Source organism: Vipera berus, assembly GCF_964194415.1.
Source record: "Vipera berus genome assembly, chromosome: 1".
Lineage (NCBI taxonomy): Eukaryota > Metazoa > Chordata > Lepidosauria > Squamata > Viperidae > Vipera > Vipera berus.
In genome coordinates, this window is record NC_138202.1 from 337,824,742 (window position 1) to 337,847,940 (window position 23,199).

At 44.7% G+C, this 23,199-nt stretch overlaps 3 protein-coding genes across 8 annotated transcripts; 1 reads left to right on the plus strand and 2 right to left on the minus strand.

The window, feature by feature from the left end:
- Positions 1-3,326: 3,326 nt before the first annotated feature.
- Positions 3,327-11,448, minus strand: EIF2B4 (eukaryotic translation initiation factor 2B subunit delta). 3 transcript variants are annotated; one of them, XM_081313458.1, is made up of 12 exons: positions 11,254-11,448; positions 11,008-11,134; positions 10,621-10,824; positions 10,453-10,532; positions 8,070-8,161; positions 7,426-7,540; positions 6,439-6,515; positions 6,247-6,349; positions 5,605-5,732; positions 4,712-4,889; positions 4,184-4,364; positions 3,327-3,560 (listed from the first exon to the last, which is right to left on the minus strand). In XM_081313458.1, the coding sequence occupies exons 1-12, from the start codon at positions 11,293-11,295 to the stop codon at positions 3,361-3,363; spliced, it is 1,527 nt and encodes a 508-aa protein (XP_081169584.1). In that variant the 5' UTR covers positions 11,296-11,448; the 3' UTR covers positions 3,327-3,360. The 3 variants fall into 3 exon arrangements, with proteins under 3 accessions (XP_081169584.1, XP_081169583.1, XP_081169585.1); XM_081313457.1 differs by having other exon boundaries at positions 10,987-11,134; XM_081313459.1 differs by lacking the exons at positions 10,621-10,824; positions 11,008-11,134; positions 11,254-11,448 and having other exon boundaries at positions 10,407-10,528.
- Positions 11,449-12,873: 1,425 nt separating this feature from the next.
- SNX17 (sorting nexin 17) lies at positions 12,874-18,271 on the plus strand. 3 transcript variants are annotated; one of them, XR_014024489.1, is made up of 15 exons: positions 12,874-13,038; positions 14,184-14,258; positions 14,708-14,825; positions 15,075-15,139; positions 15,218-15,328; positions 15,580-15,670; positions 15,819-15,906; positions 16,022-16,091; positions 16,180-16,272; positions 16,408-16,611; positions 16,826-16,955; positions 17,270-17,347; positions 17,469-17,543; positions 17,623-17,664; positions 17,757-17,878. XR_014024489.1 is itself a non-coding variant. In XM_081312689.1 (15 exons), the coding sequence occupies exons 1-15, from the start codon at positions 12,973-12,975 to the stop codon at positions 17,874-17,876; spliced, it is 1,419 nt and encodes a 472-aa protein (XP_081168815.1). In that variant the 5' UTR covers positions 12,874-12,972; the 3' UTR covers positions 17,877-18,271. The 3 variants fall into 3 exon arrangements, 2 of the variants coding, with proteins under 2 accessions (XP_081168815.1, XP_081168816.1); XM_081312689.1 differs by having other exon boundaries at positions 16,826-16,948; positions 17,757-18,271; XM_081312690.1 differs by lacking the exon at positions 17,757-17,878 and having other exon boundaries at positions 17,469-17,629.
- A 211-nt stretch (positions 18,272-18,482) lies between these two features.
- Positions 18,483-21,725, minus strand: ZNF513 (zinc finger protein 513). Of its 2 annotated transcripts, none has more exons than XM_081312688.1 (4): positions 21,539-21,725; positions 21,020-21,169; positions 20,207-20,569; positions 18,483-19,539 (listed from the first exon to the last, which is right to left on the minus strand). In XM_081312688.1, exons 1-4 carry the CDS (start codon positions 21,576-21,578, stop codon positions 18,887-18,889), a joined length of 1,206 nt encoding a protein of 401 aa, XP_081168814.1. In that variant the 5' UTR covers positions 21,579-21,725; the 3' UTR covers positions 18,483-18,886. The 2 variants fall into 2 exon arrangements, with proteins under 2 accessions (XP_081168814.1, XP_081168813.1); XM_081312687.1 differs by having other exon boundaries at positions 19,988-20,569.
- Between the last annotated feature and the right edge of the window lie 1,474 nt (positions 21,726-23,199).

Sequence of the window (23,199 nt, forward strand, 5' to 3'; positions counted from 1 at the left end):
CTACAAAGATAATAGCAAGGACCCGAAGCTCTGGCGTCACTTCCGGTACCTGGTGTTCCCTCAGCAGGTGACGAAAAAAAATTCAGGCTCCGCCCCTGCCTGAAGTCTAGAATGGAGAGAAGAGATAAATTTTGCGCCGCGAAGGACTTTGGGAAATGCCGTTGTCGGAGTATTTGAAGGCGCTAGGACCCGGAAGAGGTGACAGTACAGTACAGTAGTCATTCGTGGGATGTTGCAGTCTCCTCTTACTGGTAGTGATGGGTGTCATTTTGGCAAGATTTGTCTGTCGGCAGATGCTGCTTTGTTTGCCTCTCCGTCTCTTCCTGTTGGCTTTGGTTTTTCCAAGCATCAGGATTTTCTTCGGCCTCTCTTGCTTCTCCTTATCTGCCCAAAGGGTCTACGTTTCACCTTCCTTATCAGTACTTCGTCTGAGCATTCCAGCTTCATCTATTTTTAAATATTTTTTTCCTGTCTGCAGCACCACATTCAAAGCCATTAATTTTTCTTTGTTCAGTCTGTGATCCAGGCCTACACTAGATTTAAAAAAAAAGTTGCCAATACGAATTTTTAATGAATGAATGTCTGAATATTTTGTCTCAATCTTTTATAGCCTCATCATCATGGTTTTCCTCCCAAGTGGCAAGCATATCTATTTCATGGCGGGATTGAAGCTGTGGTTACTGTTGGGGGGAAAACAGGCAGGTGGGCTATCTTCTTCCTGGAAGGGAGTGGTGGTAATGTTAGTTCTTCTTGAATAGGCCGATCTCTTCATCCAGATGTAGATAAACATGTTGGCCTTTAATCTTCCAAGATTTGGGAGAAAGTTGTGGGACATTGAAAACCTGGATGAAGCAAATTATCTTGACAAAAGTGGCATTGATCACTCCCTTAGATTACCTCAGCATTTAAATGAGTGTTTTAAGCTTTGCAGCTTTAAGATGTGTGGACAGAGCCAGCTTAGGCTAAGACCAATAGGCAACAAATTTTAGCAGTGCCAAAATGAAAGACTATAGTACTGAAAAACACAATAAAAAAGAACTGTCATATGACAACAATGGGTGCCAATGTAATTAAAATTACTGTGTAAATAGGGAGAAAATGTCCAAGAAAAGAAAACAAATTGCCCAGGATCCAAAATTGTGTTGAAATTTCTAAAATTGGAAGATGAGCCAAACCAGAGTGGGTGGCGGAACATGTCTTTCCAAAGGGGCCAAAATATCTGGAACCTACCATGGTGTGGACTTCCAGAATTCCTCAACCAGAATTCTGGGAGACGAAATCCACATATCTTAAGTTTCCAAATTTGAAAAACACTGGGCTAAGTGGATTGCATCCTGCCCCCATTAAAATTTTCAACATCTATCTTAGTGCTCTAGACTAGTGTCTGTGATGTTGAGCATAAGGGACATTATATGGTACTTTTCCTTCCTGAGCAGGCAGTTCTAGTTGGCGGTCTTTGAGGATAAGCAGTTAAGCCATTTGCCAGTCCTTTATTGCATTCTTTTTTTGCAGGAGGAACCTCTGGCAACAGTAGCTGATGCCCTTATCCCCACCAGCACATTTCTTGGGCTGCCTTTAAAGATAGCCTGGAAGTTTGATACTGCTTATTGAACAGGGAGAGCTGTTTCACCTGGATTGCATGTACTACATAGCCTGTTACATTTCTGATTTCCTTTTGAAAGTTGATAAAGCCCTAGTCTGTTTGGGTCTAAGTTACCTTAAAAACCTCTTTTAATTACATCTGCTTATTTTATGATATCAGATGAGGAATGATTACTCCTACACTTTCCCTTGGAAGATATTAGAAGGGTAGAAGCTCAGGAACCTTTTCTGTGACTCTGACACTTTAAAATAGCTTGATCCCCAAGCTCCAAATGTTTCTCTCTTCCGCTCTTGGAAAACACAAAAGGATATACTTTTGTTGAATGTAATTTTTACAATTAGCTTCAGCTTTTAAACTATTTCATTCTGTTGTATGCAGCTTTTGATTTTTAATGGTATACCTAGAGAGTATTGAATGTGGTAGGTACAAGCTGTGCAATAAATAATATTTAGAAGTCAGAATGCTAGGCCATGTTAGGCCGGCTACCGCATTCCTTTATTCATCAATGTTAGGCATTTTCATGAGTGACCAAATTCTTTCTGCACAATTATTGTTCCACCTGAAGCAGTAGGTCATTTCCCCCACATTAGTGAGAGCAAGAAATAGAAATAAATAAATAAAATTCCTTAATACCTTGCTCCAAAGCTGCTTTCACCCTTCAAATACCAACAGCAATTTTTTTGGAATTCTGGAAACTTTAATCCCCAAATATCTGGAGACAAAAGTCTCAAAAAATCTTTTAAATGTAATGATTCACTTCATGACAGATATCTCTAGGGCAGGCATGTCAAACTTGCAACATCATGTGATGTATCATGACTTTTTCCCCATTGCCGGCAATGGGGTGGGCATGGTTTTGGCGTGATGCATATGGCCCATGGGCCAGCAGTTTGACATGCTTGCTCTAGGATAATTAGAATGAGACACTGAGGGCAGCTAGAGTAATATCCTATATATATGATAGGGACTAGTAGTTTACCTAAGAGGGGGAGAATCAGAGGTATATTATACAGCAGGTTACTGTTGCTATGAGATCAGTTTTCCAACTGTCCTCACGTTGGTTTGCACATTGCATTAAGCCATAATTGATTTTAAACTTAGTTTACTAATTAGGTTGGCTTGCTCATAGATGTTAAGTATAAAATCACGCTTAGCAAATGTTACTAGTTACATTCACACATTGTTTTAAGCTGAAACCAAACAAGTAATATTTTTGCTTAGTACCATGTAAGAACCCCAATATCTACACTGATATTTCAGAACTGCCTCATGTAAGAATACACAAATCAGTGCAAGGGAATTTTGGACAGATCTATACATTTGGCAAGAAATTATAAAAAATGGGTATTTCACAAGGCCCTAGTTGCTAAAAAAAAGATTCTGAGTCTCAGGTCTACTTGAACATAGAACACAGTCAAGGATAAAGAGAGATACTGTATCTACATGTTCAAATACACTCATGATAATAAATAAATTCCAGAGGGAAGCCCTTGCTCCAGAATGAGTGTTGGAATAAACAGAAAGGCATCAATAAATTCTATAATAAATATAACTCCATTTCTGACAGCAACAAATTGATAGCAAAGATGCCCCAAATAAACCAGAGAATAGCTGAACATAAATTACTTAAGTCCTGGACAAGGATTCAGTTGATTCTCCCAGAGTCGGGAATCCTGTTTCACTCAGGTGTTCACACAATGGGATATATAAACAGAGGCATGGAGCAGAGACACGCAGGTTTATTCACTCTCCCAACATTACTGCTCTACATTCTTGACACGCAGAACAACAGGAACAGAAGTGCAAGGGATCATCCCCAACTCTGTAATGACCAGATCCACCAACTCTAGAGGGGTCACATCATAGACTAAATTGAGAAGGCGCAACGATTTGCTTTCCTGCCAGTTGGACAATGGACTCCTCGTTCCTTTTGACCCAATCAGGTCATCTGGATCATCTGCAAACATAGGAACAGGGGCCAGTTAGAAAAGCACTGGTTCTTTCTCAAAGCAGCATGGGCCAAGATTTCTCCCTCTTGTTGGACAAGTCCTAAGGCTATTGTTTCCTACCCTTTCCTTTTGCACATTCTGATGCTTACTTTGCTTCAGAGTTTGTGCTTTTGTAAATCATGGGCTAGTTACTCCCCTAAGCTAATCTAATTCATAACACTGATTTGAGATGAGCATGTGCTTCAATTCTCAGTGGTCTTGAGGAATGAAAGTGACATGAAACAAAACAGAAAATGGTAGCCTGACTTTTCTATGCAAGCTTTTCCCATTAAAGGGACGATTTTTGGGGCTCTCACTTGTATCAGTCCAAATGCTGAGATCAACAAAAGACTACCCACTACCTCCAGGAATCTATACGAAAAATGGCTAACGTTCCACAAAATAGTCAATTCTGCCTTGTCCAGAGAACTCAATATTTTAAAATTAAAAATGCCAATTTTTTATTTTTGGCATTTGCAATATTGTGCGATAATATGCACAACATTGCATATTATTGCAATACTGTTGCATATTATTGCATACTATTGGTCTGCCATCCAGAAAGATACCTGAGGCTTGCCCCCAGACATACCAAGTTCATTGGAGACAAAGGAGTCGGTTTGAACCCGATCACAGAACTTGTAGGTCTCACAGCAGACTAGTACAGACACATTATAAGCCTTGGAAAGCAGTGCAATTTGTGAGGTGCCCATACGTGACATCACTGACCCATTGGCTAATAGTGCATGAGCCCCTAACAGCACTTTGGAAACCTGCAGAGAGGGGGGGGAGGGAGGGAGGGGGAGAGAGAGAGGGAGGTATTTCACTTAATTTATAACCATCTGTAGCCTTTATTTACTAAAAAGATCCCCATAATTCTTAACATTATCCCATTTCAGATCCATTTCAAATCCAATGATTAAGAACTCCCAGGGAATCCCTGGTTACCAACGTGGAAACTGGACGAGTGGGGCAGCATATAAATTTAATAAATAATCAGAACCTACTGGTCTGATACACTCTCTGTTCAGCCTCCAGATTCTGCCTCTACCCCACAAAATTCACTTTTCAGTTCTTCTACCAACAGTTCTCTACCCATGTCACATTTCAAAGGTCCTACCTCAGGTAACACGTAGGAGATGGCATTGATCAGCACGTAGCTGCAGCGGACTCCCTGTTTCACCAGGCGGCACAGTGTCTCCCGGCCTTCTAACCGTGGCTGACTGTCCACTACCACCACTCGGAAGGCACGATGATTGGCATGAGCCTCACAGAGAATGCGGCTCACTAAGGACGAGCTACCAACAAACATGAGCAGAGATACACAGATGAGGAACTTACCCAGACAACGTTTCATTTGGCCAACTTTTGGAAACCCAGGATGCCTTTGCTCTCAGACTTGGAAATCTCTGTCTCTTCTTCCCTTACTTTAACTCAAATATAAGATGATATTAGCCCCTAGTCTAGGTAGATCAGATCAGGAAGGCTAAAACTGCTTTTGTTCAAACTAGCTATAACAACACAATTTTCCAAATTGATTCTGCTGTACCTCCCCCCCACACACACTTTTTATAGTTCAGTGAGTTAGGCAGATATCTACCTGAACCACTTCTCAATGGTATTTCATTCTGTACTTTAAAAATGCTTTAACTTCTTTTGACCAGGTAACAATTCCTGCATATCTCCAACGAAGTCATTATATGCTTTACAGATAAAGTGTTCTGAACTGCACTGATTGCTGTGAGCACAGCATAAGATCTAGCTAAGGTTATGAATTCTATACAAACTTCCCGGGAGGCAACGTATCATCTTCTGGCATTGCTACCATGGCTACAATCACCCACTCTTTACACAACAGTACTATTGCTTTGTTTTGCAGAGCCTGCCAGACACCTTTTGTTGTTCATTCCCATCATCATTTCACATCCAGGACAGCAGCTTAGATTCTGAAGAGCATCATTCAGATAAGAACCATGTTGTTTTTCTTCCCCCACCCCAAGCACAACTCCATACCATCCATAGACAAGGATGACGTCACCATCGTTGATCTTCTCAAAGGCAAATTTGGAAATGGCTTCAGCTGCCAGAAAAATCTTCTCCCGCTCATATTTGTCAATTGTCTCCTGAAGTTGCTCCTTGGCCTATTCCCAAGAGACAGTTGGTCATGTGTGGTCAGTCCCCTCCCTGCTTACTGTGCTCAGCTGGATGCATTTCTTGTATTTGATATAATGGATAAACTTCCTATAACTGCTTGATATTGTAGGCATGTTATTTTATTATTTTGAAATTGTCAGTAAATAAATGAATCTCTCCCACAATATCTAAGCTAGATCTCCTGCTTATCCCTTGGAGAATAAGAAAAAAGCTCTGGTTTCCCACCCTGTGATATTGAGCATGACAACATTTCTTTGGAAAATGAAAAAGATAAGCCTGAACAATAAATTTTGGGGCAATAGCTGAAAAGACCAAAACATTGGCAAGGTGAAGGGCTAACGATCTATGCCAACCTGAACGGATAATGACATTCCCAGGAAAGGGAGCAAAGTGGAAGGAAAAAAAGCCATCACCCTGCACACCATGCTACATTCCATGCTACATTCAGAATATCAACCAGCATCAGAGTTTGTAAGTTTGAGTTTGTAAGTTTGAATTCACCTTCTCTTCTCGTATGGTCCCTGGCAGTGAGGAGATCTCCTTCTTAAGAAATTTGATGGCATTGCCCATGCTGGCAGAGAGGGGCCTGCACTGAGTCAGGAAGCTGCAGAAGAAAGGCACACTCAGCTCAGCATCAGAAGCACCTTTCCACCTCCAGATGTCCAAAAGGGGAAATCCCTTGTTCCCAATCACCTGATGTAAGGTTTCAGCTTGTTTACAAGATCCCGTGAAAGTTCCTCATTGGCCGGAGTGGTATAGTCTCTAATCACCTGAAGGACAGGATAAAAGAGAAGCTGCAAACTTGCAAAGCTAAAAACCCAACATGAACAGGAGAGGAGTCCTACAGCAGATCAAGTCAAGGTGAGTTTACCCAAGTCTGGCAACTTGTTTCCCATGTTAGCTAATCAGAGGCTACTGCGGGAGTCCATCTGAAATCAATGGAGACAACTGCTATTGTCTACAGTATTATTTTGCTCCCCAGCAAAACAGATTCTGTTAGAGCTGAGAAGCTGCATATAGCCATTGATCTCTTCCTTCTCCAGGAATCTATTAAATTCTTTTAAACCAGCGAAGCCTATGACTATTCCATCTGTAGAATGGATAGTATATTCATTTTCTTCTGAGAATGTGTTTACCTAGTCAGGAATTTTAGACCAGGGGTCCTCAATCCCTGGGCTGTAGTCCACTACTGAGCCTTGAGCTGTTTGGAACTGGGCCGTTGCAGACATGGCAGACAAGTGCACGCATCCCCACTTGTACCAGCAGTGGGGGAGCATGTGTGCGCGTGCTCCATTTGCGTGAGTAGTGGGCAAATTGTAATACATGTTTTGAACTGTAAGCCACCCAAAGTCGTTTGCTGAGATGGGCAACAGTGGAAATCAAATAAATAAATATTTTTTAAAAAATCTCAGAAGATGGATGACACACTACTGTTTGATACTGTTCTCAAGAAGACAACATAGGTGTGTCAGTGCTATCATGTGACCATACAGTCAAGAGGAATGGATCTTGACTCAAGAGAGACTATCTTACAGTCCATTACATTAGGTAAACCAAGGAAGGGAAAGATGCTTCATACATGTTTATTATAACTATTTCCTGTTTTAGCACTAGTTCTTCCAATGAGAAGAGATCCAGACTGCTCTAAACAATACTTTTAACTCCCTTCTTCAGCAATACCTGTTTGAAAACTTTTAAGAGTGCAATACACCGAGCATTGGAGCCATTAATGATGCCCTGAGAGTATTGGAGGCCAAGACGCACCACTGCAGGGTGGATGGTGGAGACCGGGATGCTGCAGGTAAAAAAATTGTGGATTACTACATATCAACTCAACACTCCCTAATAAAACTGGCACTCTTTGCACAGTGTCCATCATATCAAAGCCCAACTACATGTTATTTTCAAGAAAGAAAATATTCTTACTCATCTTTTTCTCCCATCTTTTTGAAATACCATAAAAGAGAGGTGATCTGAATAAAATTATAAAGAATAACGAATATAGATCCTGAAATAGCTGAGAAGCACTTTCAGAGGAAGAAAAGAGGAAGATAAACTTTAACTAAAGCACTTTGCCTTGAAACCTTGTACTAGGATGGAATCTAAGCATAGAAACTTCCCAAGGCAGGGCAGCAGGAAGAGAGCTCTGATCTAACCAGGCCAATTTCATTGAGCAGAGAACATGGTTCTTGGTTTTGTGACCTCTACTCTTCCTTCTTTTCTCTAGGAACGGTCTAGAAAATGTCCTCCCAACATCATTTATGAACATTTCAAAGTGCTATGATAAAGCCTCACCTCATCTGTTGTGGTTCATAGGCACTCACCTCATCTGTTGTGTAAGTAACTCTTTGCGACTATACTGATGCAAGTGGGAGAACAGACTAACTTTGGCACCATAATCTGGCCTCATAGGGACCTGCAGACATGGGGGAAAAATCAGTCTAAGCATGGAAGGTGATCAGTCGACCATATATCACCACCACCTGTGGTGAGCTGCTTCTTAATAGGAATCTTTCACACAATTTTCCTACCCCATAAGTATTTTAATTTGTGCAGTGCTTTTTGAGTTATTATGTCTCTTTGAACTAAGACATTTTAATCAAGACCAGTTAACAAAATGGAGCATTTTTACAGGAACCCAGATTGCTGGACCCAATATACCATTTCTTAAAAGCCATAATGGTTAAACAAAGATCAGGAATTTCAGAAAGAAGCTAAAATCTTGGCAAAAGCAAAGTCAGAGAAAAGTGAGGGGCTACCTCAACAGATTTGAACTTCAGCAGTTCTTGACCACACAAACCCTGCTTTATAGTTTCTTAGCTACTTCCTAAATAGGTGAGCTGGAGAAAATGTAAACATTTTCATATCACTACAGACCATACAAAGTGTGCAAAAGGGGTTACAGTGTATGTTAATGTAAAAATAACAATTCAGGCATCTCTCTAGGAAAAAAGGCCCATCTCTCTCCTATGGAGGCAGATAAATCAAGGTTGGCTACTATTTCTCTAAGAAGCCAAGCAAAAAGTCACATTTGTTTGAGCGGGTGGTTATATATGAGGTCAATTCAGAAATAAACCTCTGTTTGGTTATAAGTGACAGACACTCGCAGATACAGAACGTTTATTATACATATTATTAGAAAACTACAACATTATATTTTTGACATAATCGCCATTCAGATCGAGGCACTTGTCATAAAGTCTTACAAGGTTTGAAATTTCTTAGTAGTCACTCAGCGCTAAATCTGGGCTATAGGGATGATCAAAAACATCCCAGCAGAACTGCTTCAAAAGTTCTTGGTGCATCTAGCAGTGTGCGGGCGAGCATTATCATGAACCAGCACCACACAGGAAGTGGTGCCATAGAAAATCCCGCCAAATGTGAAGATGCCAAAGGAGTACTGCTAGTGAAGTTCATGGAGTGTGGTTCGACCATAAATTCAGAAGTCTACTGTGAAACATTACAAAAACTCAGACAAGCCATCCATCACAAGCGTCGGGGCATGCTGACTTCCCGTGTGTTGTTTCACAATGTTCACCCGCACATCACTAGACGCACCCAAGAACTTTTGAAGCAGTTCCATTGGGATGTTTTTGATCACACACACCCCTACAGCTCAAATTTGGTGCCAAGCAACTACTACTAAGGAATTTCAAACCCTGTAAGACATTATGACAAGTACCTCAATTTGAATGGCGATTATATCCAAAAGAAATGTAAAGTTGTAGTTTTCTAATGTGTATAATAAAAGTTCTGTATCTGTGTCTGTCATTGATAACCAAATGGAGGTTTATTTCCGAATTGCCCTCATAAATGATTTAATTGAAATAAATCAAGAAATATGCCTTGTAAAGGTATTTTTTGACATCTTCATTGTCCTCATTTATTGAATTTATGTCTCCCAAGTCCCAGAGACTCTTCATATTTTTCAGAGTTGCCTCTTCTAATCAAGCACAAAATGTTTTAGTGTTAAATCTTTAAAGAACCCAGGGATGAACTAGACTAGAGGGAGATACTCAAGCTGGCTTTTCTTTGAGGAAGTTAGATAGGATTTGTTTGACTCCTTAGTTCTCAACACTAAAAAGGCAGTTGAGCATAATGATCTCAACAGCACTAAAGAAACACAATTGCTACCTGCACATATGTGGTGCCCAAACTAATAATAGCATATAAAAATGTAATATATAATACATATTATATAATATACAATAATATACCAGGAATGAATCTACAGTGCTCAGTGAAGCAGATCTATGACTCTACAGGTAATCCTCAATTTAAGATTGTAACTGCTCCCAGAATTACAGTCGTAAGTCATTGTGATTGTAAATTGATGCATCATGTGACCAGGGCAGATTTTTGGGAGGCAGTAATTAGGTGAACATTGCAATCATTAAGTGAATCAATTTTACTGAATTGGTGTTTTTTTGAAGGAAACTGGAAATGTCAAAAACCAGCAAAAATGTTGCAGTCATGTGACTATGAGATGCAGCAAGTGATTGTAAAAGCTGGTTGCCAAGCTCCCAAAATGTGATCACATGACTGCAGGAGGATTGGGCCATTGTAACTTCAAACTGGCTGTAAGTACCTTAGGGGGAAGCCTGTCATAACTTTGAACTGTCATTGTCATAAGTTGAGGACTACTTGCATAGCTTATTTACCTCCACCTCTTCCAGCCACTATTCTTCATGGGGTCTGGAGTCCTACCTGCTGACGCTCCAACTTTTTGGCTAGCTTTTTTTGGGCAGCTGGATCATCCACCTGCACATGTTCTGGGAGCCTCTTGACTGTTGGGGAGAGAAGGGGGCAAAGCTCAGAAGATGAAGCTTTCTAGCTGGGTCACCAGCAACCTTTCCTTCCTGACACGAGCCTTACCTGGCTGGGCTTCATTGGGTCCTACCCGAGGCTTGGTAGGCAGGGCTGTCTGACTGGGATCACCCTTCCGAGCTTGCTTCAACGCCCGATCGGCCTCTTGCTTGGCCCGGCGCTCAGCTCGCAACTCAGCCTTACTTTTGCCCAGGCCCGCCCGCTCATCACCGCAGGCTTTGTCAGGAGGACCCGGCGTGGTAGGTTCTGGTCCTAAACCCAAAGGAGAAGGAAGGAGAAGATGACGAGATAAGCGGAGGCCCACGCCGTCCATTCCGCCAGGGAGCTCCGGCCAATCGTCTCCCTCCGCAGCTCAGACTGAGAAAAAAAGGAGCGACCCCCCCCCCAAACCCTCCTTCTTCGCCCCTCTGGAACCTGGCGGAGGCAGCTGCCCACCAGGCGTGGGACCGGGGTGGGCGATCCCATCGGGGGGCAGCTTGGGCTCCTTCTCCGCTTCGCGGCGCTTTTTCTTCTGCTGCTTCTTCTCTTTCCGGAGCTGCAACTTGCCCTCCGCGCTGGGCGCCTACATGGAAGATAAGGAGATAATCACAGGAGGGGGACTGAGAGAGCTGAGGTCTTCCCATAACCTGCCGCCGGCCAGATGCTCATCCGATCCCGCCACGCGCCCCCTTTCCCAAGTACCTGGCTGCGCTCAGGGGCCTCGCAGCTCCCCGGCTCCGCCATAGCCACTCCGCTGGCTCCGCCCTGACCTCACCCGGCAGTGTCAGCCACAGCGCCTCCTGCTGCTCAGAGCGGGCACGTCAGGGAGCATCTCGCCTTCTCTCCGGGCTCCCGGGCACCCAGGTGGCTTCGCCGTGGCCTCCCGGATCTCGGGGAGAAGAAGTTGGTTGGGCAGGGGACCGAAGAGCCACCCCTTCCTTTGTCCGGCGGGCTGTACTGGGGAAAAAAAAACACGGTTCGGGAGTGTGGCGCAAGTGGCAGCTCGCCCCGTAGAGTCCGCGAACCGAAGGCTTTGCGCGGGCAACTTTGCTGCTGCGACGTGGAGGTTAATAGCTGATGGGCAGGCATGTGGTTGCCTGGCTCCACACACCACGCCAATAAATAAATCACAATGGCTGTGTTCGGCAATTATGCACTATCAAGCGAACACTATTTTGTTGCTCCCCACAACGTATTAAGAAAGACAGCCGCTGCATTTCTACGATTTGTCTTCGGGGCATGGTGCAATCTATTCGCACTGACCACCCCGAGTTCTCCGACGCAAGCTGATGGAGATGAGACGGAGAGTCCTGTCGGCCTCTCAGTATTGCTTATTGCAGTATTGCTTATTGCTTATTGTATCTCTTTACTCTCCTACCATCGGGTAGGAGATATAGGAGTATAGCCAGCCGCACCAACAGGCTGAAAAACAGCTTTTATCCGTGGGCTGTTAGGCTTTTGAATGAGAAATAACTTTTGTGAATTTTATGCAGAACTGACTTGGGAGGCCGGTGTGTGGTGTAGTTGGTTCACATGGTGTAGTAAGATGGAGGGTTTGTTGTCACTGTGTGTTGGGGGGTGGGAGCACAAAGGGAGGTTCAGCTAATCTCTATGTACACATAGTTGTACTTTGACAATAAAGGTTCATTTCATTTCATTTCAGCAGCGACACAGCTCGCAGGTGACAGTAGGGGCTACCCTGATTACCACGAATAGGCATTAAAAATTAAAAAAAAAAACTAGATGCGGGCTGCAAAAATCCGGATGGCCATTATTTGGCAGCACTTACCTTCCTGGTTTTCGCAGGCCGGTAGCCCTATTCAGTCCGTCCGTCCCTACTAGAGGTTTTGCTCTTTCCGCGGCTAAGCCACCTCACCGGACGGATAGCCTACTACATCTAGCTGGGGAGAGAAAGCGGCAGCTGGCGACCCCTGATAACCTGTCCGGCCACGGGACAAAGCAGGCTCCGAGAATTCTTAGCGGCCAATACTGCCTTCTGGTGTGCTTGTATCGTTTAACTTCTACGTGCCACGAACTGCCTTTGGGTGTTGTGTGTGTGTGTGTGTGTGTGTGTGTGTGGGAGGGGGCAGTTCAGTTCCCTTATTCCAAATTTGGTGGGGGGGGGTCGAGGTAAAAATGAACCTGGGCAAGACTGAGACATTTTCGCTTTCAACATTCCCTCTCTGGCCAACACTTGGTCTTTCCTGGGTCAGACCATCAACGGGTAGGGCCGGGGGATGACCGGCGGCGAAAAAAAAAGGGAGAGACGAGTTTCCTCCGGTCCTCCTCCTTTCGTTCCGCCCACACTGGCGCGTCCCTCCCTCTCTCCGCCTGCAAGATGGCGGGTACGTCGGAGTCCAATTCCGGCCTGAATCGGAGATAGCGGGACGGCAGCAGCTGCAGACGGAGGTGGAAGCGGCCATGCACTTCTCTATCCCCGAGACCGAGACCCGCGCCGGGGATGGCGGCAACGCTGCAGCCTACGTGGCGAGTGTCAAGCCCGTGGAGGCGGGGTGCAGAGTTCCCCGGGCTCCCTCCCCCATTGGGATTAAGCCCTAAAATCAGGAAAGGGCATCGAAGTGCGATTTACACCCTGGGCGAGTCGCTCTGATGCTTTTCGGGCATCCCCAGCTTGCTTTTCTGCAGCAATTGTAGGCGCCCGCGAAGTGGGCGGAGGGGTGGGAAGAGCGCCCGGTTAGGAATGGAGGGTTTCGTTTCCTTTCCACAAACCATGTTCAGTCTGCCTCTCCCTTCGCGCTGAGTCTTGAAGCCAAATACAGCAGGCGCCAGGTTGGGCCCCGGGGAAGTTGTAGCTGCGTGTTGTGAGGCAGCCCAGACCCAGATCTCGGTCTCTTCTTGAATTATTTTCGGTTTGGTTTTGTTTTTTTGGTAAAAAGGCTTTGGGTGTTTCAGGGAAAGAATTATAAATGCTATTTTTAAGAAGATACTCGCTATTGACAGTCTTTTGAAATGGGAAAGATTCCTTACATAACCAAGAAGTAACTACTCCTAGGTAGTAAGTCCAGGAGCAAACAGATATCCCTTCATTGTAGGTGTAATTCATCTTTTGTTTCTGTTTGATACAGAAAGGTTACTTTGAATAAAGTGCAAAGCTATAGAACTCAATAAATGAGCTCATCATACATCTTATCTTACCGATATCCATCTCTTTAACAGGCAGGCAGTTTACAGTACAGTTATAGTACCATCTTGGTTACAAAATTTAGTTTTTTAAATGTTATTGAAAAGCATATCCGTTCCAGGCCTTGATGCTCCTTCACTAAGATTTATAGCTTCTACTTCATGAAATCTTTTTCTGCCTGGATGGTGGATAACCTGAGGCTGTTTTTGTTTCAGTATTTCCAAACTTTTCTTATTTTAGGCAATTGCCTCCCCTTGTGTCTTCATGCCATGTAATTACTTCTTAAGGACCAGAAAGGGATTAGTGAATTCTTAGTTTAGAAAACCTGTTCCTTCTTTGATTCTTCATGAGGCTATGGAATTAATGGTAGTACTTTGCAATTCGTAGCAGACAGTACCATTTCTCCACTGTATCTTTGGGAATGGGATAGCTTAAAGGCTTTATCATAAACAGATTCCCTAATGATGTCTTTTCCTTCTGTCCCCAACAGGCCTACAGCATTCATGTGAATGGTGTTCTGCACTGCCAGGTGCGATACAGCCAGCTGCTTAGTTTGCATGAACAGGTAATGCAGGGAGGCATGTATGTCAGAAATTGCCAGAATTGCTCGTTTGTGAAAAGTTAGCAGAATTTCATTAAAAGCCTTGTTCCTAGAATAGTGTTTTATTAATTCAATTAATTTATGTAACTAAGAAAGCCAGTTTGGTCTAATGGTTAAGGACCAGGCAAGAAACCAGGAGACTCTTAGTTGTAGTCCCACCTTAGGCAGAAAGCCAGCTTGGGTCAGTCTCTCTCTTTCAATGCACAACATCAGGCTTGGGTGACAATCTAGTTGCTCAATTCCTGTCATAGCTAATGGATCAGCCACATGTTGATTTTAAAAAAAGGAAAAACCTATACTTGCAGAAAAACACTAGGGAAAAAATGGGTGTATATATTTTATTACCAAAATTATGGTAAGTTGCAAAATGTTATTTTGCTGCCTGAAGATGAACTCTGCTTTTCTTTCTGCAGCTAAGGAAGGAATATGGAGCTAATGTGGTACCAGCTTTTCCTCCAAAAAAGATCTTCACACTCACCCCAGTGGAAGTGGAGCAGCGGCGGGAACAACTAGAAAAATATATGCAAGCAGGTAAGTTTCATTGGGCAAATCAAGGAAAAATAGTATGCATGCATTTACAAGTAGGTATTTTCTATGCACAGGGAATGAGCTTTGGCTGAAAGCAAAATAGTTGATAATACCTTCTGTTTATTTAAAATATTTATCCTGTGCCAAACTCTTAAGTGCTCACAAGCAAAGGATGAAATACCTATTTACAATAAAAATATATAATCATAGGTATTTTAAAAAGATGATATTATTTCTGTTGTCAATCCATAGTACGGCAGGACCCCTTGCTGGGAGGTAGTGAGATCTTCAATAGCTTCCTGCGCAAAGCCCAGCAGGTAAGGAGATGGGTAAATGCAGAGTGTAAAGTATATGCCAGGTGGAGAAAATCTGATTGGAGTCTTCTGTATTTCCAGGAAACCCAGCAGATCCCAACTGAGGAGGTACAGCTAGATGTGCTGTTATCCAATGGGCAGAAGGTGAAAGTCACAATTCTCACCTCAGACCAAACAGAGGATGTTCTGGAGGTGAGGCTTTCCCAGAAATAAAAATGGCTCATGTTGAGAAAGGAATGGAGGAGAGATTACCGTATATGCCCATAGTAATTTCTCTCCCTTTCTTATAGTAAGACTCAATGTGACAGACTGCTTTCTTCTAAGGACCAGTGGCCTATACCAAAGAAGCCCCACTGTAGTGGCAATACTTAATACAGCCTTCCCCTCATTTACTGTTAAGAGGAAAGAATTCAGTATCTGGCTTATTTTTTCCTTTTTTGTAGGCTGTGGCCTTGAAGTTGGACTTGCCAGAGGATTTGATTGGCTACTTCCATCTCTTCCTTGTGCGGGAAGCCAAAGATGGAACATTTTCCTGTGAGTTAACCTCTTGCTGTGCTTGCTATAATGGCAGAGAAAAACCAGTCTGCCTGCCAAGAAAGGCGGGCAGGCGTGTGTTTCTGTGTGAATAGGGATGAGTTTGAGGTATGCTGCATGGTTGGCTCTGAACTGTCATCTTTTACAGTCATCCGGAAATTGCAGGAATTTGAGCTTCCTTATGTATCAGTCACCAGCCTCCGCAACCCTGAATACAAGATCCTGCTGCGCAAGAGGTAAGAAATGTGCAAAGGGTAGGAGTCAATATAATCAATCCCAGCCAAATAATAGTTCAGTGAAGACCCATTAATGGCTTGCCTCTGCCATCTCTTTCCTCTTCCTCCACACCAGCTACTGGGACTCTGCCTTTGATGATGATGTCATGGAGCAGCGGGTAGGACTGAACCTGCTATATGCCCAGGTCAGGCACTAAGGTTGAGTGACAGGGAGGAAGATGGGAAGTGAGCAGGCAAGCAGCAGCATTTCCTCCTTATTTGTTTTCCTCACAGACAGTTGCAGATATTGAACGGGGTTGGATCCTTGCCAATAAGGAACAGCACCGTCAGCTTAAATCTTTACAGGAAAAGGTCTCTAAAAAAGAGGTAGGTTTCCATTTTTCTTTACCTATGCAGTGTGAGTCAGTCTACATTACCTTGTTTCATTCCCAGGTAGCTGTAATGAAATTTATACGTCCAAGGTCACAAGCTTCTCTGTGAATGTTCTCTCTCTTGTTATAGTTCATCCGCTTGGCACAAACCCTCAAGTATTATGGCTATCTCAAATTTGACCCCTGTATTACGGATTTCCCTGAGAAAGGCTGTCATGTCATTGTTGGAGCAGGCAACAGTGAACTGAATTTCCAGGTCAAGTTGCCCAATGATCAGATCAAGGAAGGGAGTTTCAAAGTGACACGAATGCGTTGTTGGCGAGTTACTTCCTCGGTGAGCTAACACGTGAATCAGATTGTGCTTTATTGAGGATGGCCTGTTCTGCTTTGAGGGAGGAGTATTTCTCTATGTCACCCTTCTGTCTGGGAATTTCTTAGACTAGAGAAGAAGACTTGTCACTTGCTGGCAAACCAAGAGTTTTCCAGCCTCAATATCCCCCTCCCCCAGTTTCACACTAATAAGCAATTATTACACTGCTCTGTTTTAGGTCCCTGTGCACAATGGAACATCAGGCACAAATTCTGGCAAGTCAGAGGTGAAATTGGAACTAGCTTTTGAGTACCTGATGAGCAAGGACCGATTGCAGTGGGTCACCATCACCAGTCCACAGGTAGGATGTACGTACGTGGGGGGGAGGGGATTATACTCCTGGATGAATTCTTACGTTTTGAACTTTTGAATGTAGTAAACTGCATCGGTATCTGATCCAGTACCCCATTCAATGCAGATTCCTTTACTGATCTATTCTCCTTACAAATAATGCACTTCGAATATCACAAATGGAAACAAGCTCAATTTTATTCTTATTTGCTTCCCGATCATAACTCCAGTATCAAATTTGTTTTTTCCTATCCTAAGTTTACAAAACCAAGGCTCCGCCAGTTGGGAGAATACTGCAGAGAAGTAAGAACATTTCTCTCTCATTTCTTAGGCTATAATGTTGAGCATCTGTTTGCAGTCCATGGTGGATGAGCTGATGGTGAAGAAATCTGGAGGAAGCATACGTAAGGTGAGACTCGGGCTTCTTATTCCTTTGGTAGAGATGGCTAGGTCAGATTTGTTTCTTGGTCATGTACAAAAGCAATGTTAGGATGGGTGGCTCCAAGCATCTCGATACTCTTCTTTAATAGATGTTCCGTAGACGAACCATTGGAGCCTTACAGCGTTCAGACAGCCAGCAAGCAGTGAAATCACCTCCTCTTTTGGTAAGTAGATCCTGTCATCTCTGCTTCTTCCTGTTTTCAATTGGTTTTTCTCCTTTAACATACCTGTGTGTTTTGCTAGGATTCCCCCGATGGTAGTAGGGACCCTATTACAAAAGTCTCGGTGAGTAATTATGCCTATCCTTCCCTATGAAAAAATATGATCTACCATGGCACGACTCTTGCTAATTTGTACCTCTTCTCTCCCTTTTCCAGAGCAAATTGGGCTCTGTCAGCTTAAGGGCCATCAGCCATTCCAGCTCTTCAAATGACATTGGGGCAAATGATTTCCATGGCAACTATGCCTTTGAGGGCATTGGCGATGAGGACCTTTAAATGCCCTGCTTTGCCCAAAACATATTTGTGGAATGTATGACCTGCTTGCGGGTTGATCTTGATGTGCCTCAGCCCCCAGCTGGCTGTGTGTCCTTTGCCAGAATCTCTGTCTGCAGAGGCAATTTGTAGAGCTGACTTAATAGCTTCAGCTTCATACATGCCAAACTAGGGTAGAGTGGACATTTGCACAAAGAGCAAACACAATTCTGATTGCTCACAGTAGAGTTTTAACTATAACCGCTAGACTTGTAATCTTGTTTATCTACCTGCAGTTTACATTTGAACATTAACAAATGTTTGTGACAGTGATTAAATAAATCATGATTGGAAATAAATCCTGTGAGCCCTTCTCTCTACATCCAGTTTCCCAATTTCCTGCTGCAACATCTTGACACTAGAGCTGCGTACTCAAGCAAAAATGATAAGGAAACTGTTATGGACACAGCGGAGGCCACATTACTGAAACCATATTGTCTGTTTTCCTCTCCTGCTGGAAATAAGATGGTGAAAAGACAGCATATGCCTGCCATAAATACGCTCACATAGGCCACTTCATCTGCATTGTGATCAGGTTTGCCAGTCTCCAGCTGCTCTTGCCAGCCAAAATAAAGCCAGATAAGAAAACAGTTTAATGCATTAATACACCATATAAATTACACAGATTCAAGCAGCAACCACAATTAAAGGACTAGAGAGGGGAGGCACAAAAAAGACAAAAGAGGACAAAGGAGCTCCTCTCTGCAGGTTTCAGCTGTCCCACAGAGTAACAGTTTCAGAGAATGGTCTGCAGAGCAGATGCCTTTTCCTTCCTATGGACAGAAGCACTGGATAGGGCAAGGCCCTAAGGTGCTTGTCAGCAAAGAAAATAATGCTTCCTTTAAAAGGTGGTACTGCTGCTCCTGCAAGTACATACAGCTCCTCCTCCTGCACATCCCAGACAATCTTTTACATAGGCTTGACAGCAGGCAACTATAATGAGAGTCGGAAGCCCAAGGAGTCTTTCAGCATCATTAGGTCAGGCTACTGTCTGGACCAGGCCCTCCTTCTTCTGCCAGGCCCTGCCCATGCACCTTCTGGTGACGCTTATAATTGTCCCAGTGGCCAGTAGTGTAGGGGCAGATGCGGCACTGAAAGGGCTTTTCACCTGTATGCCGCAGCATGTGGCGCTTGAGGTTCATGCTCTGGTTGCATGAATATGGGCAGAGACGGCAGCGGAAAGGCTTGTCCCCCGAATGGATGCGTCCATGGCGCTTGAGGTTGGCAAGGTTGCCACAGGCATATGGGCATAGGGGGCACTTGTAGGGCTTCTCACCAGTGTGCACCCGCTGGTGCCGCTTGAGGTTGTCCAGATGGGCTGAGGCATATGGACAGAGAGCACAGGCAAAGGGCTTCTCTCCGCTGTGTGTCTTCATATGGCGGGCCAGGTGGTTAGGATAGGTGGTAATAAAAGGGCATAGCTGGCAGGAGAAGCCTTTTGGTGAGGCTGGTTCAGCCCCCAGCACTGCCAGGCTGCAACGCCCACACACTGGCTCACCCAAGCCTTCGTCAGCTTGTAGCACCAATCCACATGCCCTGCACGTGAAAGGGAAGAGCAGCTCAGGAAGAACCGTATTAGAGTCTTCCGCCTGCAGAAATGGGGAGCTAGGCAGCAATGGTGGTGGCTCTGTGGAAGAAAAATAGCAATAAACAGAAGTGTTCTAAACAGATGTTATTGGAACCATATGTAACTTGCTTCCTTCACTGTCATACTTAGTGCAGACCAATTTGCACAACCCTCTATCCTTAACTCTTGATGTACTACAAGCCCAATGTAGAATACTGCTGTTACAATTGAAATTAGAGGAGGGGCAAACAATCCCCTAGAAAGTAAGGGTCAGTACACGTCCTTGGCACATAAATTCCATGCTCTGGTTCAGGCTAATAAATGCATATCAATGTGGCAGACACAGAGTCTTTTTATCAGGCTTCAGATCCTTAACTCCAAAAGTTGCTGAGAACTAATGGTATATCAATATTTGTAAAGTTTCTCCCTCTTCCTCCCACTGAAAGTTTATGTATATTCCCTCCCTTTGCAAGGCTATGAATTCTACCTTGCCATTTCAATCATGTACCTGTCTCCTGATCTGCAATGGGCGGTCCCTCCATTTCTGCCTCCGATTCCCCCTGGATCCCCGCGCTGTGGTGCTGGAGGGAATTCCCCTGGACACAGTGGCAGCTGCAGGAGCTACAGCGCACTGGACGTTCCTGGCCATGGACCCGCTGGTGTCTCTTGAGGTTGCCAAGGCTGCTGCAAGCGAAGGGGCAGGTGGGGCAGTGGTAGGGCTTCTCACCAGTGTGGGTTCGCAAGTGGCGTGTCAGGTTAACCAGCTGAGCTGAGGCATACGGGCAATGCGGACAGCGGTAAGGTTTCTCGCCATTGTGAGTCTTCATGTGCCGCTTGAGGTGGCTGGAGTAGTGTGAGGCAAAGGGGCAGAGTTGGCAGGAAAAGACTACACGCCCCTTAGGGGAGCCTTCCTCATCCCCTACCTCAGAGGGGCAGCAGGGAGTAGAACCAGGACTAGGCAGGCCACAATGCTGGCAAGCCCGGCCCGGCCCTTCATTCTCTCCATCTTCGTCCTGGGCCTGGCACAGAGACGGGAGATCCTCGTCACTCAGTGTGTAAGCTGGCAGTCCAGGTGTCCCCCCGAGGGAGTCTGCAGCACACAAGGAGGGGACATCAGGTGGGCAGCTGTGGGAATCCTCACTTTGTCCTCTCCCTCGCCTGCTGGTACAATAGGGGGTTACCATGTGTAGGGGAGGCTAAACTCCAGGACCCTTTTCCTCATAACTAAAATTCTTGCCATCATTTACAGGCTTTCTATTAGCTACAGGACCCTCTCCTGGGGAAGCTCTGCCTGGTAGTAACACACCCAGCTTTCCCACTCAGAAATAAGACGCCCAAACAGTACTGAAAAGGAAGAAGAAGGTGGAGAGACTTGTGCTGGCTTTGCCTACTAGACCCACTGACTAAATTCAATTCCTGGCATCTCAAACGGGAGGATCCAAGAGGCCCTTTCTTTTCCTAGACACAACTCCCCGCCCCTCACCCAAACCCTCATCTTACATCCCTTATTCCGATTTGCCTAGCGAGGACCCGAACCCACCTTCGGAGTCCTTTTCGAAGGCCAGAATTGGAGCACTGCTGTCCTCTTCGTCCTCCAGGGACAGGGACAGCTCCTGCTTTAAGAGGAAGCTGGCTTGCGGCGCCGGGCTCTCTTCTCTTGACGGCTCGGCCGGAGCACCAGGAACCTCCACTACAATAGACAGAGCAGAAGGCGGTCGTATTAGAGAATCGGGGCTCCCCGCTAATGCTCCGCAGAAACGGCTGGTGTCGCCCTGCCGCCCTTTCGAAGGGGAGGGCGAATTAATTGCCCTAATTCTGGCCCGAGCCAACCCATCGGACGAGGAAGGATCAAAAGAGGTTGGGACTTCTCTCCTTCCCGAGCACAGCGGTCAGGTTAGAGCAGGGGTCGAGAGTCAATCGCCCCGAACCCCAACAGGCCGGAGCCTCGGGGCAGGGAGAGAGAGAGACGAACGGCTGAAGCCCCCGCCACCCAGGCACAAACGCGGCGGACGGAGATGCGGCAGCGTCCCCAGGGTGAGCCCGGCAACCCGGCGCTGACCTTTGACGGGCTGCGGGTGGCGCTGCTTCCGGCGGGGCATCTTGCCCCGCAGCACGGGGGGTTGGGAGCGGCTCCAGCCCTGGATACCTTCCCCCCTCCGGGCCGCTCGGCCTGGATCGCCACCGGTGAAGCCGCTTCTTCCTTCGCGACGCCCCGACAGCCGCCGCTCCTCCGGCGCTCCCGCCCATCCGCGGGGCGGACGGCAGAATAGCCAACGCTTCCGGCTCCGGTCGCCCCCGTGCTGCATGACGGGAAGTGGAGTCTTTCCCTCTGAACTACAAAGGGGAAGAAAGGCCGCAAGAAGCAGGACCTGAGATTTGCTCTAATTAGAGCATTCCTTATAAACCTATCTCCCGAGACCCCTGCGAAAATGTGACAGTTGGCTCTACAAATAACTGCATCTTATTTGGGCGTTTATTTTGAATTACTGTCTGCCGTCATTGGATAGTGGTATCTTCCTGGTGCCCTATTTTTTTCGAGCAAGGATTTCAGCAAATCTGTAATGGAGTGGCACGTTCTGAGTCCTGCCTGCCAACATGTTTAAATAAAAAAGAATATATTAACATCTCTTCAGAAAAGTATTGTTTTATGAGGCTAATATTTTTTAAATGAAGATATAGAACTGTATTCTTAATGTAGCTTGAGGAATGTCTCTAAATTAAACAAGCAAACAAAAATTCCCTAATGATTTGAATGAAACCTCCTTAGTTGCCTGAACTGGCACTGGCAACTTTTAAAAATGCAAAGCAAGCATTATATTTATATTTATATTGAACATAAACAGTAAACTGTAAAACAGCAAATGGCTTTACTTTGCAACACTGTTGCCACTGCTACTTTTGGCCAAGGTGGATCCAATGATAGAGAACCAGTTTGGTGTAATGGTTAAGGGACTGGCCTAGAAACCAGGATATGGTGAGTTCTAGTCGTGCCTTAAGCATGAAAAACCAGCTGGTTGACTTTGGGCCAGTCACTGTCTTTCAGCCCAGCTCACCTCACAGGGTTGTTGGGAAAATAAGAGGAAGGAATATTGGTATATATGCTGCCTTGAGTTGCATATATAAAAAAGGTGAAGTAAAAATCTCAAAAAAGTGAGGACAACAGCAGAGGACAAAATGAATTTACTGAGGAAGAAAAGTAGAGACAAAGGAATACATTTTCCTTTTCAATTTTCATGATACCAAATATAATTTTACACACCTCTATAATATTCTCTCTCTTACAAAGCTATACAAAATATTCCAACTATGGCCTCGCTGTTGACAAACTGCCAATAGTTTTGCTTTACATTCCCACAGTAATGGCTTCCAGTATGGAATTTAGCTACCTACAGAGTTGGGAGCACAAATACCATGGGTATCTATGTGAACAGTTCTCTCCACCCATTATTTTTTTGCATTTTATGTCACCTCTTGGCAAGATTTGCAGCATACAAATTTAATAAATAAATAAATAATATATAAAAATAACGATTTCCCTGCTTGCTCCAAAGGTGCTTTTTCCCCCAAGGCAACTGGACTTTCTTGTTGTTTTTTTAAGATGTTTTACTTCTCATCCAAGAAACTTCTTCAGCTCTGACTAGATGGTGGGAAATGGCAGGATTTATACTCCTTGCAGACAGCTGGTCATTTGTATTCTTTTAGCAAGTTGTTGAAGCCCCT